Source organism: Eurytemora carolleeae, unplaced genomic scaffold (assembly GCF_000591075.1).
Source record: "Eurytemora carolleeae unplaced genomic scaffold, Eaff_2.0 scaffold486, whole genome shotgun sequence".
NCBI lineage: Eukaryota > Metazoa > Arthropoda > Copepoda > Calanoida > Temoridae > Eurytemora > Eurytemora carolleeae.
In genome coordinates this window covers 194,434-212,956 of record NW_019396419.1, presented here as the reverse complement: position 1 = coordinate 212,956, position 18,523 = coordinate 194,434, and the positions used below count along the sequence as shown (strand labels likewise).

The window sequence follows — 18,523 nt, the reverse complement described above, 5'->3', positions numbered from 1 at the left end:
TTTATTATTAATAATAGACCTTAGCTATCCATTATCATTAATACTAGACCTTAGCTATCCTTTATCATTAATACAAGACCTTAGCTACCCTTTATTATTAATACTAGACCTTAGCTATCCTTCATCATTAATTCTAGACCTTAGCCATCCTTTATCATTAATACTAGACCTTATAGCTATCCTTTAATATTAATACTAGACCTTAGATATTCTTTATCATTTATACTAAACCTTAGCTATCCTTTATTAGTAATACTAGACCTTAGCTATCCTTTAATATTAATACTAGAACTTAGATATTCTTTATTATAAATACTAGACCTTAGATATCCTTTATTATTAATACTAGGCCTTAGATATTCTTTATCATTATTACTAGACCTTAGCCATCCTTTATCGTTAATACTAGACCTTAGATATCCTTTATTATTAATACTAGACCTTATAGCTATCCTTTATTATTAATACTGAACCTTAGCCATCCTTTATCATTAATACTAGACCTTAGATATCCTTTATTATTAATTCTAGACCTTAGCTTTCCTTTATTATTAATACTAGACCTTAGCTATCCTTTATTATCAATACTAGACCTTAGATATTCTTTATCATTTATAATAGACCTTAGCTATCCTTTATTATCAATACTAGACCTCAGCTATTCTTCATCATAAATACAAGACATTAGCTATTCTTTATTATAAATACTAGACATTAACTCTACTTTATCATTAATCATAGACCTTAGCTATTCATTATTATTATTATAATACTAGACCATAGCTAATAGCTATCCTTTATTATTGATACTAGACCTAAGCAATCCTTTATTATTGATAGTAGACCTTAGCATAAACTTTATTATTAACACTAGACCTAAGATATCCTTTATCATTAGTACAAGACCCTTGCTATCCTGTATCATTAATACCAGACCTTTGCTATCTTGATATGTTTAATTCGACATAAATATTCTATTTTGAATTATTAATATCCAAGTATCGTTTATATATTTCTATATACATATATTTGTATATATTAGGCTGGTAACAGAGAGGGGGGAGAAAGCATTCATGTTTTGATTAATTGTAAGCCCCAAGAACTGAGAATTCTGCTATCATGTTCTTTAAAAAGTTTTATTTCAAGTTACGAATGAACTAAATTATCAAACATTTGGGTCTTAGGACTTAAGTTAATACTAAAGCATACGGTGGTGCTTTATTTGAACAACCTGAACTACCTGAAAATCCCCTAGAAACCTTAGATTTTACTGATCCTGAGGGGCTTGAACCCTAATATCCCCCCCTGTAAACGTCTTCTCAACTACACTTAATATTGCTACACCAAGATAATTTCATGAATTTCCCATGAAATAATACTGATATCCAGTGCTTAGGATCCGGATCCGATGAATCCGTAACATTTTGGCCTTCTGGATCCGAATCCGCAGCAACATGCGGATCCATGGATCCGGAACCCTGGGTCAAAATATCAACCAAAAACTGCAAACAAAAATCTTTTGCTTTCAATATCCAAATCTGAACTGTTGAAAAAAAGAGAGATTATCAAATATTTTATAATCTCTGAATAATAACTAATTTTTAGCATAAAAATACGAAAAAAAGAAAATTAATTTGAACATTTTTTTCTGTTAAAAAAAGAGTAAATCTTAAGAAATGTTCATGACCTGGATCCGAATCCAGATCCATTTTTATTCCAGTGCGGATCCGCATCAAATAATATGGATCTAAGCACTGCCAATATATTTATACAAACTGATGTATCTGATCTTTGATCAAATAGTCAAAGTTTAAAATATAAAAGGTTTCCAAAAACAGGATGTAAAGATAATAGGTTTAGAAAATAATTGCAACCTGATGGTTTAAACCTTTAATATTTCAAAATTAGATTATTGAATCTGACAAAATGCATGGTTTAAAATACCAAAGGTTATATTACATCGTGTTGCAAAGGTATAGGGATTAGAACATTTAAGTTTGTGGCAAAAACTTAAATCATTTACAGCAAGATAGTTCAGGTGTTTGAATATATAGAAAATAGGAATTAACTAGTACAGTCTCGTAACTTGTAAAACCTTGACTAAGTGAAATCTAAGTGAAATCTAAAAGGAATACGATTTCATTTATTTAGTTACAATTATTTTTAATTTTTCGATCTCCAAAAAATTGTTGAATTGAGATTAAAACCAACCTCAGTCAATTTATGTTATCTGTTTTTTTTTCAGATCATAATTCAACAAAAATTTTCTAGAAATATTCATCTCTTTATAAAAGACTGGTTTTTGTAGATATGCTTTCATTGCAGAGGGATTGAGGGATTTAATAATAAACCCTTGTGCTACGCCCTCGGATTTTTAGTTAAATCCAACAAGGGTTTAAATTTCCATTGGTTCTAATTTGTCTGAGAGTAAATGGAACCATTTTTAGGATTCTATTTCATTCATTCATTCATTCATTCTATTTCATTTATTCTATTTCAACTATTTATTGTGGATCTATCCATCTACTCTTGTACAATATACAAAAAAAATAAAATATAAAACAAACAAGCAAATTATATATATATTAATGTTGATCTATACAAACAAAAAAAAATAGAATGCCAAAAAGGAAGATTTTTTACAAAATTTTGTATTAACCTTGATTCAGCAGTATGAATCCATGGAAAAATAATCTATCTATAACGCGTTAATGTGTGTATATGTTTAACTACTGGAAGTTGAACTAGAACTAGAACTATAGGATATTAATATAAATAATAAATACTGGTTAAACTCTAACCTTCTTAAAGGGAATGTGCCTATAATGATCAATTACCGCGTATTGTTTGTATAAATAATAAATATTAATATCGTAAGTTGGGGGTAGGAGAAAGTGTATGTGCATGAAAGTTGATTTAAAATAATCAAATAAAATTAAATTAAAACATAAATTCCGTTCAATCCCCTTAATTATAAAAAATATATTAGTAAATCTATGTTCCTAAAACTGCAAAGAATTTTTACAGTCAAATTAATGGTTATTTTGCAAAACATGAAAAGAAAAACACACAACAATTTTTTAATTAGAAAGATCAAATTTGCTCAATCGAAATATTTTAAATAATTGTTTTCATTTATCCTTTTTTACAACATAAAATTTATGAAATAATTTCGGGTTCTATAGTGTATCGTAATTCAAAACGTACAACAAACTAAAAGTTTTTTAATGAGAAAATTAAAAAGAACTTTTTAAGAGTTAGAAAATAACTAAAATTTCAGTTTTATTCAATTTTGGAGGTTAAAATATAATTTTACTTGAAAAAGGTTTCACTAAAAGATTTTTTTGTGTAGGTTTGTTGCCAACATTTTTCATAACTTCATAACAGCAAACCAATGGAAAATAAAACTTTACAGATTTTTACCCAACTTTCTAAAAGCAAAATATCTTAAATATTTTTTAACCAAAAATAAAAAAGATGCCAAACAGAGGGAGACACTTTATGAAATAAATATTAAAACAATTGTCTGGAGCAAGAGTGAAGTCTCTTTTTTTTGGAAAATTTAGTTTTAGAATTCTACACAATATTGCGTGTCATAAATGAGTCTGGGTCACAAAGAATTTAAATTGAATTGTTTTAAATTCTGAAACATACATTCACTGAAGTAAACAAACATTGGTACACAATATAATATTATATTTATAGATTTATTTGAATTACGGAGAGAAAATAATTGCTCCATCAATAGCATAAGTTGAAATATGGACTAAATAAAATATTTAATCAGATGAAATATAAATATGATATATTGAATAAGCATTTACAAAACATATTTACAATGATTATATAATCAGATAGAATAATCTACAGGATGTCCAAATAAACTATTCTGCTGAATATTCGGACACCCTGTAACAGGATAAGCTTTGTATAACAATAAATATCTCACTCACTTAACAGGGACAAATACTGTTTTATCACATCAAGATTTTTATCGTTTGATAATAATGTTTTTTTCATGTTTATCAATTTAGATCAAATCCATGAAAGTTTCGATATTAATAATCGGACTTAATCAAGAACTTTAGTTCATTTCAGCCGTATTATCGTTTAAAAAATTACTTTAAACTAGACTTTAACAAGGCCGGTTCAGAGAAGATCTAATTGAAATGGAACTACTGGGTTTAGAGAAGATCTAGTTGAGGTGGAACTACAGGGATCAGAGAAGATTTAGTTGAGATGGAACTACTGGGTTTAGAGAAGATCTAGTTGAGATGGAACTACTAGGTTTAGAGAAGATCTAGTTGAGGTGGAACTGATGGGTTTAGAGAAGATCTAGTTAAGGTGAAACTACTGGGTTTATCGAGAAGATCTATTTGAGATGGAACTACTGGGTTTAGAGAAGATCTAGTTGAGGTGAAACTACTGGGTTTAGTGAAGATCTAGCTGAGATGGAACTACTGAGTTTAGAAAAGATCTAGTTGAGATGGAACTTCTGAGTTTAGAGAAGATCTAGTTGAGGTGGAACTACTGGGTTTAGAGAAGATCTAGTTGAGATGGAACTACTGAGTTTAGAGAAGATCTAGTTGAGATGGAACTTCTGAGTTTAGAGAAGATCTAGTTGAGGTGGAACTGCTGCTTTCTGAAATATTTTTAGATTTAGTAATACTGCATTAATCTGGGTACACACAATTCATTCAAACAATAATGTAACAAGTTTATTATGTAGTGTAAATATATATCTAGATGTTAATGTTAAGTTGTACATAGAAGAAGATTCCGACATAAGCTTCTCTGTACAATAATAATACTCGATATTAAATTATATGTGTTATTCTGATAAATGTTTCTCTGGTATCTTGAATTATATTATTATTGAAAAATAATCCTGTCATTATGACAGGATTATTTTTATTCTATTATTCACTGAGAGGGTTTCCAAAATATTGTTTTCCCTTTTCAATCATAAAAGATAATATGGATATTCAGATATTGGAACTGATTATTTACCTCGAACTCCAACATGTAACCCTCGCAGTTTTGCAACTTAATTAATGTCTTCATAGACATTAAGATAAAATCTGCAGGATCAAATTGTCAAAGTTATAAACATCAAAGATTGACGATTTAGATTGCAAAGATGGAGATTATTAGAAAATTAGAGTTTGATATGAGTAATCAGTGTCTACGGTCATGGTTTAAAAATAAATAAAAAATATTAGGATATCACGTGGATTAAAAGGTTCTGCCAATATTCTATAAACATATTTGTCAGCCTTTGTTTTTTGTCGGCATATGCATTTTAAATGAAAAAGTATGGAATAAACAAAATCCGTAAGTTAAAAGATTGTTGTCTCAAAGACCAACACACGTATGATTTCAAATAAAATGCTTCTCACCGGGTGATATTAATACTCCTGACAATTTGGTTGTAAAAAAAGCAGACCTAATTTTCACTATTTAATGGTTATAGGTTATTTTTAATTAGGAAAGAGGGAATGCCGATTATATAACTATACAGTCCTTTGTTGATTCCAATATCTGTGAATACATGGCAGGTCCCGAATATGTGTATACAAGTATACATGACAGGTCCCGAATATGTGTATACATAACAGGTCTCAAATATGTATATACAAGTATACATGACAGGTCCCGAATATGTGTATACAAGTGTGTATACATAACAGGTCTCAAATATGTATATACAAGTATACATGACAGGTCCCGAATATGTGTATACAAGTGTGTATACATAACAGGTCTCAAATATGTATATACAAGTGTATACCTGACAGGTCCCGAAGTCCCTCCTGGTCCTGTTTGGTCCTGATCTGCCTCGGTCCGGGGACTCCAGTAGTTCAGCTTCAAGATCATCCTGTTTATATATGATAATCTTAGTTTAGAAGACTACTGAGAAGAAGGAACCCAAACCCCCTGCTGGCAGGTTTAACAACAGATTGTATAGAAAGTTACGTAAAAGAAAGTAGGCTTTTTTCTTATTTAAAGTATTAGTAAAAATATTGAATAATTGCCTTCTATGTTTTCCTTTTATGGTCGCACGGTCGGAATTTAAGATGATGCTTTTAATTTCAATTTTCAATTGTTTGGAAACCCACCACTGAACGAATAAATCCTTTAACTGATAAATGTCTAAAAATGTTCAAGGCCCATTTAATAAATAAATCAGAATTATTGATTAAAAACTTCTCGGCAACATTTCGAAATAAATTTAAAGAAAAATGACATTAAATATCAGACTGTTAATGATTATTTATAAAGTGGTAAGCTCTGGTTTATATTTGTATGTCCGAGCATAACTCCTATAAAGCCCCAGACTGATTTGACTCAAAATTTGAACGGGGCCGGAACCATGGTAAAAACTTCTAAGTTGAGATGGTTGACTTTTATTGGAGCACGCCTGGCAAAGCTGGGTTCCCAAGCAAATATATTATAAAGATATAAACCTGATCAGGATCAAACTGATACAAGGGCATCATATGCAGCTGATATCTATCCCATCTTGTCTTCATAGCTAATCCAACAGCCTAAAGTTAAATATTGAATTACAATAGTTTTCGATTCCCCCCCATAGACTTCTTTCTCATTAAAAGTGTAAGATTATAAAATGAACCTACCCCTAATCCAACCAGAAGTATACAGATGAGAATGAAAACTCCGATAAAAAGGAAGAAATGAGACTCTGGAAGTGGGGCTACAGTTGTTGTCGCCATTGTTGTTGTTGTTGTTGTTGTAGTTGTCGTTGTTATAGCTCTTGTTGTCGTTCTTAACGTTGTTGTTGTTGGAAATGTAGAAGACGTTGTTGTTGAGAATGTTGTTAGCGTGGTGTTGATTATTGAACTTGTAGTTGTAGCAATCTTTTTTATTGTAGAAACAATATTCTCAAACGGTATTCTCGTCATCGTCTTCATGTCTTACTTTTAATCTAAAAGTTTGAATATTCAAGATGAGATTTTGATATTTTCAACTTACAAACTTTTTCACAGTTTTTGATGAAAAAGTTTAGTACAATCGTATTGTCTTACAACTTCAACAATACAAGAAAAGTAATATGCCAGTATATGGATTAATATTTGATATTAAACATATGGTTTTATGTCACCTGTTGCAATCAATCTAAACTAGAACTATGAACTAATCCTTCAGGTGTTCATTCAAAACTCACTTCATCTCCAGTTAAAACCATCACAAGCTCTTGAATGTTTATAAACTGAACCGGATATAGTATTAATTGATGAATATCTATCCAATCTGTTGAAGGTATGATAAGAAGATGAGAAGGGAAATGGTTTGCTTCAGTCCTGCGCACTCTCAAGGGAAAGGTACTTTCCCTCTCACATCATACACACACACACACACACTCACCGAACAAAATCAGACAAAACCACACTTTCTCTCATTCATTCTTTTAAAAGTATAAAATTCTAAATAAAAACCTGGTGAATGAAGTTTCGTCAGATAAATTTGGAAAAGGTCATTGTTATATTTTAAACCGTTATATATTGTTTTAGAAAAACGTTTTTCCCTTAAAAAAAAATATTTGTTGTATTAAACCTTTACGGTTTTCACAAAATAAAAGATAGGTGATATCCATTTCATAATTTATTTAGATATATTATATTATTTTATAGTAGAAATTGGTTTTAGTTTTCAGGAACTAGCTCTTTTATCTTCTTTGTGAGGGTTTGTATGGCTAAGGTCACGGATTTTTGTGTACTTGTCCATTGCCCAGAGTAATCAAAATTCCTGAAAAAAGGTTTCAAAGTTAATAAAGAGAAAAGCATTTGATAAGTAAAAATATTTTTGAAAATAATCCAATTCTATTACGTTACTTACTTGATTGAATCAATAAGAACATTAATTCGGGATTTTGTTTCTTCGAACCATGATTTGTTGAATTCTAGTCCTACATCATAAATATCCATTTTGCCGATGCTGTTTAGGTTCTCATAAAGTTGATCAATCAAGTTCTGTACTTCTTTTAATCCAGACTGAACCTTCTGAGCTTGATCTCCATCAGCAATATTATTTGCCATTTCTTTGGTGTCCGCAATAAATATTCCAACATTTGTCTCGTCAAAAGAACACTTTGCCTCGAGAGAACATTTAGAACCAGCATGAACACCGATTAATCCTAGTGTAGAGATGATAAGAAGAGTTGAAGTTAGCATCCACGGGAATCTCATGATGAGGGTCTTCTAAGATTAAAGCAAATGTTAAAACTGGGTTGGGAATTTTCTGTTTCGTGTTTCCCGCATTTTCAAAAACCTTTCCGATATATAGTTTTCCTTGATAAATGATTTTTACATATAAATGTTCCACTTACTTTGTTAAAATTGGTATCATGTAGACAGCAGCCCCCATTATGACACCTAGGCAATTCTGAAACATTTTTTGTTTCTTGATTTGAATCTTCGTCTTGTTTTTTCTGATAAGGTTGATAAGTTATTGAAGTTTGAACTATTTCTTCCTGATTGAAAATGGTTACAGGTTTAAAAATTTCTTCCAGAATATCTGAGTTTTCACATTCCCTGTGGTTCTGGAACAACTTCTTTATCTCCTTACGTTTTGTCAGGGGACTTTTCACCAGTTGTTTCTTTTTCATCTTTGGTGTTAGATTCTGGTTTATTTTAAGGTCGGATTTCAAATCATCTTCGTCTTTGGTTAGGTCAAGCGTGCTATTAGTAATCTGACGAAGACATTCTACATGATTTGAAAAATCTAAAAAGCTATCTTCTTCAATATTTTCTGAATTCTTATAGTTTTCTGTTCTTTGGTCAATAATTTGTCTAATAGCATTGCATTCATCTTGAATATCTTTAATCAGTAATTCCTTGTTTTCTTCTTTAACTGTTAATTCGTTCGTTTTAGTCTCAAGAGCTGTGTCAATTATCTTTTCATTCGATTCTGGTAAAAGTTTTAAATCTTTACCAGAAATTTGATCAATCCTGAAATGGTTTTGTGTTTCTGAAGTTATTGGCAAAGATAAAGATTCGTAATGAGAGTCATTCTCATTGTAGATTTCAGAAACTCTTTTATCATCATTATCTGAGTTTTTAATGTGTTCCTCGGGATCTTCGTAAAATGAACTTTCTTGATATTTATGTTCTTGTCCAGATCGTTGATAAATGGAATTTGATTCGGTGATCAGAATCCTTGGTGGTAAATTTCTTAAAGCTTCTTCAACTGAAACTTTAATTAGTTCTGCAGCAAAATTTTCAAAATTCCTCCACACTTTTTTTTCGTAGCAGTAGGGTTTCATATCGTTCAATAGCTCCATGCTTACTGATTTATTAGGGTTTTCTTTTTCTAAGTTAGAAATATCAACAGAATTTTGTTTTAAACCACTTAGAGAAACGTCTGCAACAAAATCGGGACCGTCTTCCATGCTTATCTTTTTTCTTTGATTTTTGTTTCGAAATTGTTTAAAGTCTTATAAGAGCTAGGATGGAGGTTAACTGATCACACTGCAGACACAAGAAGTGCTTTCTAAACAATCAAGCAGAGATTTTAGATATTTTACTTTCTACAAATTCAAGGAAATAAAGATGTCTGTTTATTTTAATTAATTTACTTTTCTTAAACATATTTTGCATTCCTAAAATACAGGATTAGATTGAATTATGCATAAAACATGATGATATATTTATCTAAATACTTTTTCCCTTACATTTGTGTGAACTTTTAAAATCTAATTTCTTAATCCCTATATTTTTGCAACCCAATGTCGTAGACCTTAGATATTTCAAACTAATAAATTCGTTTTAAAATATCAAAGGATTAAAACGACATTGGATTGCAAAGATATATATTCTATGTGTGTATTAATTGAGTTTGTTCCGTACAAGGAACTAATGCATAGAAAGTTTATTGCGGGCGCGTTTACTCTGCGTACATATTAAAACCAGTTCCCTCTGGGCGGAATTTGTAAACAAGAATAGGAGCATCAGTGTTCGTCTAGTATCCGAGGAGGTTAAAAGCATTTAATTTTGATAATTCACATAATAGTTTCCTATGACCAGAATATTTCATAGATTATTTTTGTAAAAATTGATTCCAAGCCAGGCTGTGACATCCGTCTTGTGTTTACTTTTCCGCCCAAAGACAGTACATTGGAGTACAAAAAATGTGTACACCTCTGAAATAACTTTCCTTGCATCAGTACCTTGGTTCCGTATGTGTTCTAATCAAATATCGATTCTATTCCAAAATCAATTCATCTTAATTTCTCATGTTTTCTCTCTTCTCTCAGCATTATTTCCGTCCATTTTTTCATTTTGTACGTCCTACTCGTACGTTGTACTCTATTTTTTCTCTCCCTGCCATTTTAAAATTTTAGATTTTTTCTTCAATTCTTTATGTGCTTAGTTCTTTTAATTCTGTATACTTCAATCCGTTTATTCTTTTTAAACCTGTGATTCTTTACTCCGATAATCCTTTAATCCTTCAATTCTTTACTTCTTTAATCCTTTAATACTGCTTTCCTGGTTTTCTTTTCTTTCTGGTCCTTTTTTCTACCCTTCAATTTTTTGCTTACTATCTAAGATCCATCCTACTTTAATTTCCTCTAGGTCTCTCTTCGCCCAACGTTAATCCTTTAATACTTTCTGTCGTTTTCTTTTAAATTTCTCCCCTTTTAGTCCCCCAACCGCCTCCCACCCCTCCCCCTACTTCCTTCCTTCTCCACAATCAATTCTCTCCTTTAATCCTTCCCGTCCCAAACTGCTTTCATTCTTTCTTTTCCACTCCATTTTACAGGGTGTCCCAATAAACATGGAAATTAAGGGACGACTTTGAGATGGTCTTTGTAAATTATTTTTGATTAAATATGGTGATATCTACAAGTTAATACAGTGGTCGATGTTTATATCAAAACAATAAAGACGACTTTTGTATTTCAGTTTTGTTTCTAACCAGCTTTTTTTAAATGGAAGCTGTTAATTGACAGCTTCAATTTGCTTCCATGTCTTTGTGCAATTGTGCATTCATGTAGTTTGAAATCTTGCTAGAAATAAAAAATGTTAATAAAAAAGTCGCCTTCGTTGTTTAGATAAATACGACGACGACTGTATGTAATCCGTAGAATGTTTCGTCTGCCAGAGTATATAATATGTTTGTTTTTGTTTCATTTGCTATACGATTGTATTATGTAAAGCTAAAAAAAAACGTGTAAACCAAAAATACATCTATTTCACTGTATTTTCGACATGCAGAAATATTCCAGACACACGTAATACAACATATCTTACGGTTTTGTCGAAAAATTAACACCCTATTACCGTTTGCATAACATACTTCATGCAGGCATACATGATTCAACTGGCTCTGGAACACAGCTTTTCAACTTAAATCTTTTAAACCGGCCAAGCTAAGAACATTACCGTGGTTAAACCAAATTCCCCAGATCAAAATTTGAGGAAAATTCGTGAAGGGGTTATGATCGGACTTACAAATATACAAACGCACACTCAGAGATTAACACTTAACACTTATATACAAAAATATATTCTGGTTCCAAACAAATACGATCTCAAAGTTGTCATTCAATTCCCATGTTGAATTAGACATTCTGTAATACAATATATGTATATACATTGTACAATGTACACCTGACCCTTCTACGTTATATGTACTTCGAGTCAAGCTATTCATTCTTCTTTGGGGATAGAAAGCTTTGAGATACCGTGAACACGTAAGTCAAGATATTAAAGCTTTAAATCACAGTGTCTGGGGTGCTGGCAAGGGTCCAATAAGAGAAGGGTATGGGGGGGGGGAAAGTTTCGGCTCAAAATATTATTATTTTGTGTGAGAGAGCTGAGTGCTTTGATCTTAAACTTGATTATCTCTTTCTTTTACAACTGATGGTTAGACCCTGAGAACATTGATCTTAGTGCTAATTCAAACCTGGTTCAACTAACAGTAAAATCTTTAAAGTGAAAATTAAAATATAGTGTGGGATATGTCGTCTTTAGAGGTAATAAAAACTTTAAAATCAAGTTTTGCGCGGAGCTTGAAAAAAAAGATTCGTGTTTAACTGCTCGAATTCATAAATGCAGTAATAAAATCATTTTCACATCGTCCGATGAATATTTTAAAATAATTATTTAAAGGTTGGAGGGATGAGACTGCTATTCTGTTTTGGTTGTCTCATACTTCTTAAACTTTGTGAAACATGGATATTTTCTTCAGGGTTGGATATACCTACAAATCCAGGTTAGAATACCTCAAATCTAAAATGTTAGGATACTAAAAAACCTAGTTAGGATACATATAAACCTAGGTTAGGATACGCATAAACCTAGGATAGGATTCATATAAACCTAGGGTGTGATATATACAAACCTAGGTTAGGATACATACAAACCTAGGTTAGGATACATACAAACCTAGGTTAGGATACACATAAACCTAGGTTAGGATACATATAAACCTGGGTTAGGATACATACAAACCAATGTTAGGATACATACAAACTAGGTTAAGATAAATACAAACCTAGGTTAGGATACATACAAACCAAGGTTAGGATACATGCAAACCTAAGTTAAGATAAATACAAACCTAGGTTAGGATGCGTCACTCCTGTATGCCAAGTCCATTAGCGCCTGATCCAATCAGGTTCAATTATGTGTTTGTTGTCTATTCTGAACCAATATAAATAGTATGGCGGTAACATCTATCCTTCTATCTGTCTCATTATCCAATTTGAGTTATGAATCCTTCAATCGGCGCAATCATAAATGGAAATATTTACTTCTACTAAGGCTATAGCAATACATCCAAACCTAGGAGAAAATAAATACAAACCTAGGTTAGGATACATACAAACCTAGGTTAGGATACTTACAAACCTAGGTTAGGATGCATACAAACCTAGGTTAGGAAACATGCAAACCTAGACTAGGATACATACAAACCTAGGTTAGGATACATACAAACCTAGTTTAGGATACATACAAACCTAGGTTAGGATACATACAAACCTAGATTAATATACATACAAACCTAGGTTAGGATACATACAAATCTAGGTTAGGATACATACAAACCTAGTTTAGGATACATACAAACCTAGGTTAGGATATATACAAACCTAAATTAGGAAACATACAAGCCTAGGTTAGGATACATACAAACCTAGAATAGGATAGATACAAACCTAGGTTAGGATACATACAAACCTATGTTAGGATACAAACAAACCTAGGTTAGGATACATACAAACCTAGGTTAGGATACATGCAAACCTAGGTTAGGATACATACAAACCTAGGTTAGGATAGAATCCATACAAACTTCTGGAAAATTACATTTAAACCAATGAGATTGATTAAAAAAAGCAAGAAAAGAGTACGCATGAGGCGATTTTTCATTTTCTTCGGCTCATTTGTGCAAAAGATATCAAAAGATAACTTTTAAACATAAAAAATCTAATATTTAAAAAAAATAATTCCCTTGTATTTATTCAGGTTACAAGATACCCCGTCCTATAGTCAGTCATCCTAGATGTGATGCTTGTAGATTTATTGGTCTAATGATAGATTCTAACCTTAGGTAGGTCAGATATTCATATTTTCTTCTACTCAGTATTGTCTCTTAGGTAGGTCAGATATTCATATTTCCTTCTTCTCAGTATTGTCTCTTAGGTAGGTCAGATATTCATATTTCCTTCTACTCAGTATTGTCTCTTAGGTAGGTCAAATATTCATATTTCCTTCTACTCAGTATTGTCTCCTTGCTGCATTCTTGCCGAGACAAAATGTTTAAGAATACCATTTTGAATCGGGCATTGACATCTTTGCATGGAGGGTCACTTTTAATTACGCTTACAGTCCCTTTAATATTCTCTACTCCCTTAATAGGGTTTACTTTTAACATCTTCAGACAATAAAGTGCATTCGAAATAATTATGTTTGGCTAGGTCGGGTCGAGATAAGGATTGAAAATAATTTTCTTAAAGGGACTGTAAGCGTAATTTCAAGTGACTCTCCATGTAAAGATGACAATGCCTGATTTACAACGGTATCTTTAAAAGCTTTGTCTGATCCGGTATGAATTAGATATCCATAATTTGTTTATTTAAACAGTTTTTTGACATTTGTGGACGTGATTTCTCTGCAAAATTGTCTTGCGCATTTCTTGCGTTTAAGAAACAATGAAGAAATTCACAGATTTTTTTATCAGATTAAGGTTTCAAGGGTACGGTTGTAAATCGGGCATTTCTATCTTTCAATGAAGGGTTATTGTAAACTACACTTAACAATCCTTTAAATTTGAATTTGTAATTTTTAGATCAGCGGATGACAGGTTGGATGGTGAGGATGATGAGCTTGGTGAGGATGAGGTTGCAGCTATTGCAGAGGATATATGTTCAACACAAACATACAGGTTATACTCACTTTTAAATTCGGAAATTTTTTCAAGATTTGATTTTAATTTTGGAACCGTCCAATGGAGTCAAATTCCACACTCTAAGGACTTTGTATGGACTAGAGAGACGAGATTTTTAATACACTTTCATTTTAGAACGGCATGTCTGATTCACATTATAGAGCGGCATGTCTGATTCATATTTTAGAACGGTATGTCTGATTCACATTTTAGAGCGGCATGTCTTATTCACATTTTAGAGCGGCATGTCTGATTCACAAAGTGTACAATTCTTTATCTGATCAAGGATAAAAGATTATTATTTTTTGTGTCTGAAAAAAAATATTATTTTCAATTGTGATTTCTCTTTATAAGTCGAGTCTAATATTTATTTCTTCAGAAACATGTTAAAATGTCGAAATTTTTTTTTAAATACAACAGTTTAAACTGTCGCGTTTGAACTCTGGAAAATAAAGACGCCTTTCAGACTCATGTTATGGCTTAAAATAGTTTAAAGAATATGAGATACATGGCTAGCAATTCAACAGTGCAAACAGACACATTTCACTGTAAAAGTGAGATACATTGCTAGCAATTCAACAGTGCTGACAGACACATTTCACTAAATAAGTGAAACACATGGCTAGCAATACAACAGTGCGAACAGATACATTTCACTGAATATGAGATACATGGCTAGCAATTCAACAGTGCTGACAGACACATTTCACTGAATAAGTGAAATACATGGCTAGCAATTCAACAGTGCTAACAGACACATTTCACTGAATATGAGATACATGGCTAGCAATTCAACAGTGCTTAGAGCGGCATGTCTGATTCACATTTTAGAGCGGCATGTCTGATTCATATTATAGAGCGGCATGTCTGATTCACATTTTAGAGCGGCATGTCTGGTTCACATTTTAGAGCGGTATGTCTGATTCAAATTATAGAGCGGCATGTCTGATTCACATTTTAGAGCGGCATGTCTGATTTACATTTTAGAGCGGCATGTCTGATTCACATTATAGAGCGGCATGTCTTATGCACAAAGTGTACAATTCTTTATCTGATCAAGGATAAAAGATTATTATTTTTTGTGTCTGAAAAAAAATATTATTTTCAATTGTGATTTCTCTTTATAAGTCGAGTCTAATATTTATTTCTTCAGAAACATGTTAAAATGTCGAAATTTTTTTTTAAATACAACAGTTTAAACTGTCGCGTTTGAACTCTGGAAAATAAAGACGCCTTTCAGACTCATGTTATGGCTTAAAATAGTTTAAAGAATATGAGATACATGGCTAGCTATTCAACAGTGCAAACAGACACATTTCACTGAAAAAGTGAGATACATTGCTAGCAATTCAACAGTGCTGACAGACACATTTCACTGAATAAGTGAAATATATGGCTAGCAATTCAACAGTGCTAACAGACACATTTCACTGAATATGAGATACATGGCTAGCAATACAACAGTGCAAACAGACACATTTCACTGAATAAGTGAAATACATGGCTAGCTGCTGACAGACACATTTCACTGAATAAGTGAAATACATGGCTAGCAATTCAAACAGACACATTTCACTGAATATGAGATACATGGCTAGCAATTCAACAGTGCAAACAGACACATTTCACTGAATAAGTGAGATGAAAAAAGTTACTACAGTGGTAGGTGATTATATCAATACAATAAAGACAAATTCCGATTTAAATTTTTATTTCAAGCTGTCAAACAGAATGGATACACATAAACAAAGAAGTCAAGAGATGCTGTGTAGTGTATATTAAAACAGATTCTATTTGATTAATTGTAAACTTATAATTTGAAAAAATATTCACTGTAGTGAAATTTTTTGCTTTGTAAGAACATTAAATACTCTGAATTATTACTTTAATATCGTCTTCATATACCAGAATTTTCTCGTTCTCACTGTATATAAATATATAGAATCTATATTTCTATCCTATAGGAGTGTTGAGTTGATAGAATGGAACGGAGAATATAGATTGAGTTTACCTATCCTGGAAACCTGGAAGCAAGGAAAACCTGCTCAATCAGAGAAGGATTGGACAGATAGGGTTTCTTCACACTGCAGGTTTCTCATTTATCAACAATTTTCAGGATCAATGCAAAGGAACATATAATCCCTATGTGTATTTTTGCAACCTTATTATATGTAAACCTTTTATAATTCATTTTTAGACTATTTGATCTAACAGAATTCATAGTTTGAAATATCTGAGGTCTACGACAGTTCATTTCTTGTTTTAAATGAACCAAAACACTATCCTCAAAGTGCATCGAATATTTGGTTTCAATGAGATACAGTGGTCGGCGTTTATATCAATATAATGAAGATGACTTTTCTATACAAGTTTTGATTTCTAACAAGATTTTTCAAATAACAAGTTTACTAGTAAATAAAGAGAAGCGGTTAATTGACAGCTTCGTTTTGCTTCCATGTTTATGTGTATCCATGTTGTTTGAAAGCTTGGTATAAGTCAAAAATTAAATTCGAAAGTAGTCTCGAAATTTTTTGCAAAAGTGTCGAATATTTTTTTTATGAAATTCCGCATTGTTTTCGCTTCCTTTCTCAAAATTTATTTTCGCGAAAAAAAATGCGAAATTGTACGAAAAAGATACAAAATACGAAAGAAAATTCGAAATTTTGGATTATTTTGCGAAAGTTTTCGTTCGTTGTAAACCTTAATTGGATTTATATCACTGTATATTAGGTTCCTACTGGATAAGATGAAGGAATTGGATCTATATCACTGTATATTAGGTTCCTACTGGATAAAATGAAGGGATTGGAACTATATGATCTCTGGTTGAGAGCTGGACACAGGCATCCTGCTTCGTGGATAGGTTTGCTAATCTTAATTAAAGGGAGTGTCTGGCTAGACATGGTAGTTGAGTTGGACAATCCAGGAGGATTATAATGATTGAATGTTCACTCTTACCAAATAATTTTAAACCATACAAACGTCTGATAGATCTCAAATGATTTCTAAAAAATTTCTTTACATGTTTGATCCTGTTCTTTTGTGGATCACTCTATAGAAATACTCCCATTTTATCTGAAATGAAGAAACTTTGTATTTGATTTATGATTAGCCACGCGTCAGACCTCACTGGGATAAAGAATAGGAGTGAGTCCTTCTTTTGTGCTCTGAGCCTCCCTGTGCTGCGCACGCTCGTCTATCCGCTTATCTTTACGCTCTTGATCAAAGGGTCAGTTCCTGACTATTCAGATTGGACACATCTATCTAAATAACTGTACTAAGATAATATAGACTTTATAGGTTCAACCATACTTAGAAATACTGCATTTTCAGCTCAACTACCATGTCTAGTCAGACGCTTACTTTAAAAAATATCTAAAAATATTTGAGGATAATAAATAAATTTTGCGAGGTTTTTATCAGAAAAGGTATAACAGAGGATAAAAAGGAGAGTGGAGTAATTGAAGATTTATATTTTAGAATTTATGTATGAGGGTGAGGGGGGAAAATTGTAGACTAATATTTTAGGATATGTGCGTTAGAGTGATTGGGTAACTGTAGGTTTATATTTTAGAATTTATGTCTGAGGGTGAGGGGAGTAGTTGGGTAATTGTAGATTTATATTTTAGAATTTATGTGTGAGGGTGAGGGGAGTAGTTGGGTAATTGTAGATTTATATTTTAGAATTTATGTGTGAGGGTGAGGGTGTGTTTGGAGACTGTATACAGGACGATGACGGAACAGACTGGCCTTGGGAGATGCACAGACAGAAAATTTCTAAGGTTGGAATTATATTTGCCAAAACAAATATGTAAAAAATATTAAAGTAAATTTTAAGAGGATGAAAATTTTAAAAAATCCTCAAAAATAAATTATTTTAGGAGAGATCTCTTCCTCTTGAAGATAATGTTGTGAGATTGAGCAGCAGACAAGAATATTTCTAATATTCATAAGAAACAAATATTTGATAAGTTTTTCTATGTAGATCAAATTACAGATAATCTGTATATCTGATCGTTTATGTTTATTTGACTCTTTAAAGTCATAACTTGAGTCTAAAAGGTGTCTTTCTGTTCCAGAGTTGTCTGGTTCTCAATGTACGATGGTTCAA

At 31.8% G+C, this 18,523-nt stretch overlaps 4 protein-coding genes across 7 annotated transcripts in view; 1 reads left to right on the top strand and 3 right to left on the bottom strand.

Moving 5' to 3' along the window:
* Positions 1 to 3,076, bottom strand: part of LOC111702935 (potassium voltage-gated channel subfamily H member 8) — a gene marked incomplete at its 3' end in the record, with an annotated part of 27,974 nt that extends 24,898 nt beyond the window's left edge. The window contains 1 exon segment of the mRNA XM_023474750.1: positions 2,660 to 3,076.
* The window catches only part of LOC111702939 (uncharacterized), a 26,158-nt gene extending 7,635 nt beyond the window's left edge, over positions 1 to 18,523 (top strand). Inside the window, exons 2-9 of one of the 3 annotated variants that reach the window (XM_023474755.1) lie at positions 7,282 to 7,343; positions 12,132 to 12,234; positions 13,491 to 13,575; positions 14,314 to 14,409; positions 16,377 to 16,502; positions 17,193 to 17,275; positions 18,097 to 18,194; positions 18,294 to 18,523. In XM_023474755.1, the coding sequence (XP_023330523.1) occupies positions 12,141 to 12,234; positions 13,491 to 13,575; positions 14,314 to 14,409; positions 16,377 to 16,502; positions 17,193 to 17,275; positions 18,097 to 18,194; positions 18,294 to 18,356 (645 nt within the window). In that variant the 5' untranslated portion in view covers positions 7,282 to 7,343; positions 12,132 to 12,140 and the 3' untranslated portion in view covers positions 18,357 to 18,523. Of the gene's footprint in view, positions 1 to 7,258; positions 7,344 to 11,743; positions 11,996 to 12,131; positions 12,235 to 13,490; positions 13,576 to 14,313; positions 14,410 to 16,376; positions 16,503 to 17,192; positions 17,276 to 18,096; positions 18,195 to 18,293 lie in introns of those variants that run through there. The other 2 variants (XM_023474756.1, XM_023474753.1) reach the window with 2 other exon arrangements.
* On the bottom strand, positions 3,680 to 17,486 carry LOC111702940 (uncharacterized). Of its 2 annotated transcripts, none has more exons than XM_023474758.1 (5): positions 17,435 to 17,486; positions 6,639 to 6,946; positions 6,468 to 6,548; positions 5,792 to 5,878; positions 3,680 to 4,642 (listed from the first exon to the last, which is right to left on the bottom strand). In XM_023474758.1, the coding sequence occupies exons 2-5, from the start codon at positions 6,930 to 6,932 to the stop codon at positions 4,607 to 4,609; spliced, it is 498 nt and encodes a 165-aa protein (XP_023330526.1). In that variant the 5' UTR covers positions 6,933 to 6,946; positions 17,435 to 17,486; the 3' UTR covers positions 3,680 to 4,606. The 2 variants fall into 2 exon arrangements, with proteins under 2 accessions (XP_023330526.1, XP_023330525.1); XM_023474757.1 differs by lacking the exon at positions 17,435 to 17,486 and adding an exon at positions 7,124 to 7,291.
* LOC111702937 (uncharacterized) lies at positions 7,609 to 9,545 on the bottom strand. Its single transcript, XM_023474751.1, has 3 exons — positions 8,348 to 9,545; positions 7,858 to 8,219; positions 7,609 to 7,767 (listed from the first exon to the last, which is right to left on the bottom strand). The coding sequence occupies exons 1-3, from the start codon at positions 9,407 to 9,409 to the stop codon at positions 7,665 to 7,667; spliced, it is 1,527 nt and encodes a 508-aa protein (XP_023330519.1). The 5' UTR covers positions 9,410 to 9,545; the 3' UTR covers positions 7,609 to 7,664.

Bases quoted from the DNA above. Each gene is read 5' to 3' on its own strand.
- LOC111702940 (XM_023474758.1), bottom strand. From the start codon at position 6,932: ATGAAGACGATGACGAGAATACCGTTTGAGAATATTGTTTCTACAATA. The intron at 6,549-6,638 runs GTAGGTTCATTT...ATTTAACTTTAG, and splicing joins TACTTCTGGTTGGATTAGGG to GCTGTTGGATTAGCTATGAA. The intron at 5,879-6,467 runs GTTTATATCTTT...ATATATAAACAG, and splicing joins ATCAGTTTGATCCTGATCAG to GATGATCTTGAAGCTGAACT.
- LOC111702937 (XM_023474751.1), bottom strand. From the start codon at position 9,409: ATGGAAGACGGTCCCGATTTTGTTGCAGACGTTTCTCTAAGTGGTTTA. The intron at 8,220-8,347 runs GTAAGTGGAACA...CTTTAATCTTAG, and splicing joins ATGATACCAATTTTAACAAA to AAGACCCTCATCATGAGATT. The intron at 7,768-7,857 runs GTAAGTAACGTA...ACCTTTTTTCAG, and splicing joins GTTCTTATTGATTCAATCAA to GAATTTTGATTACTCTGGGC.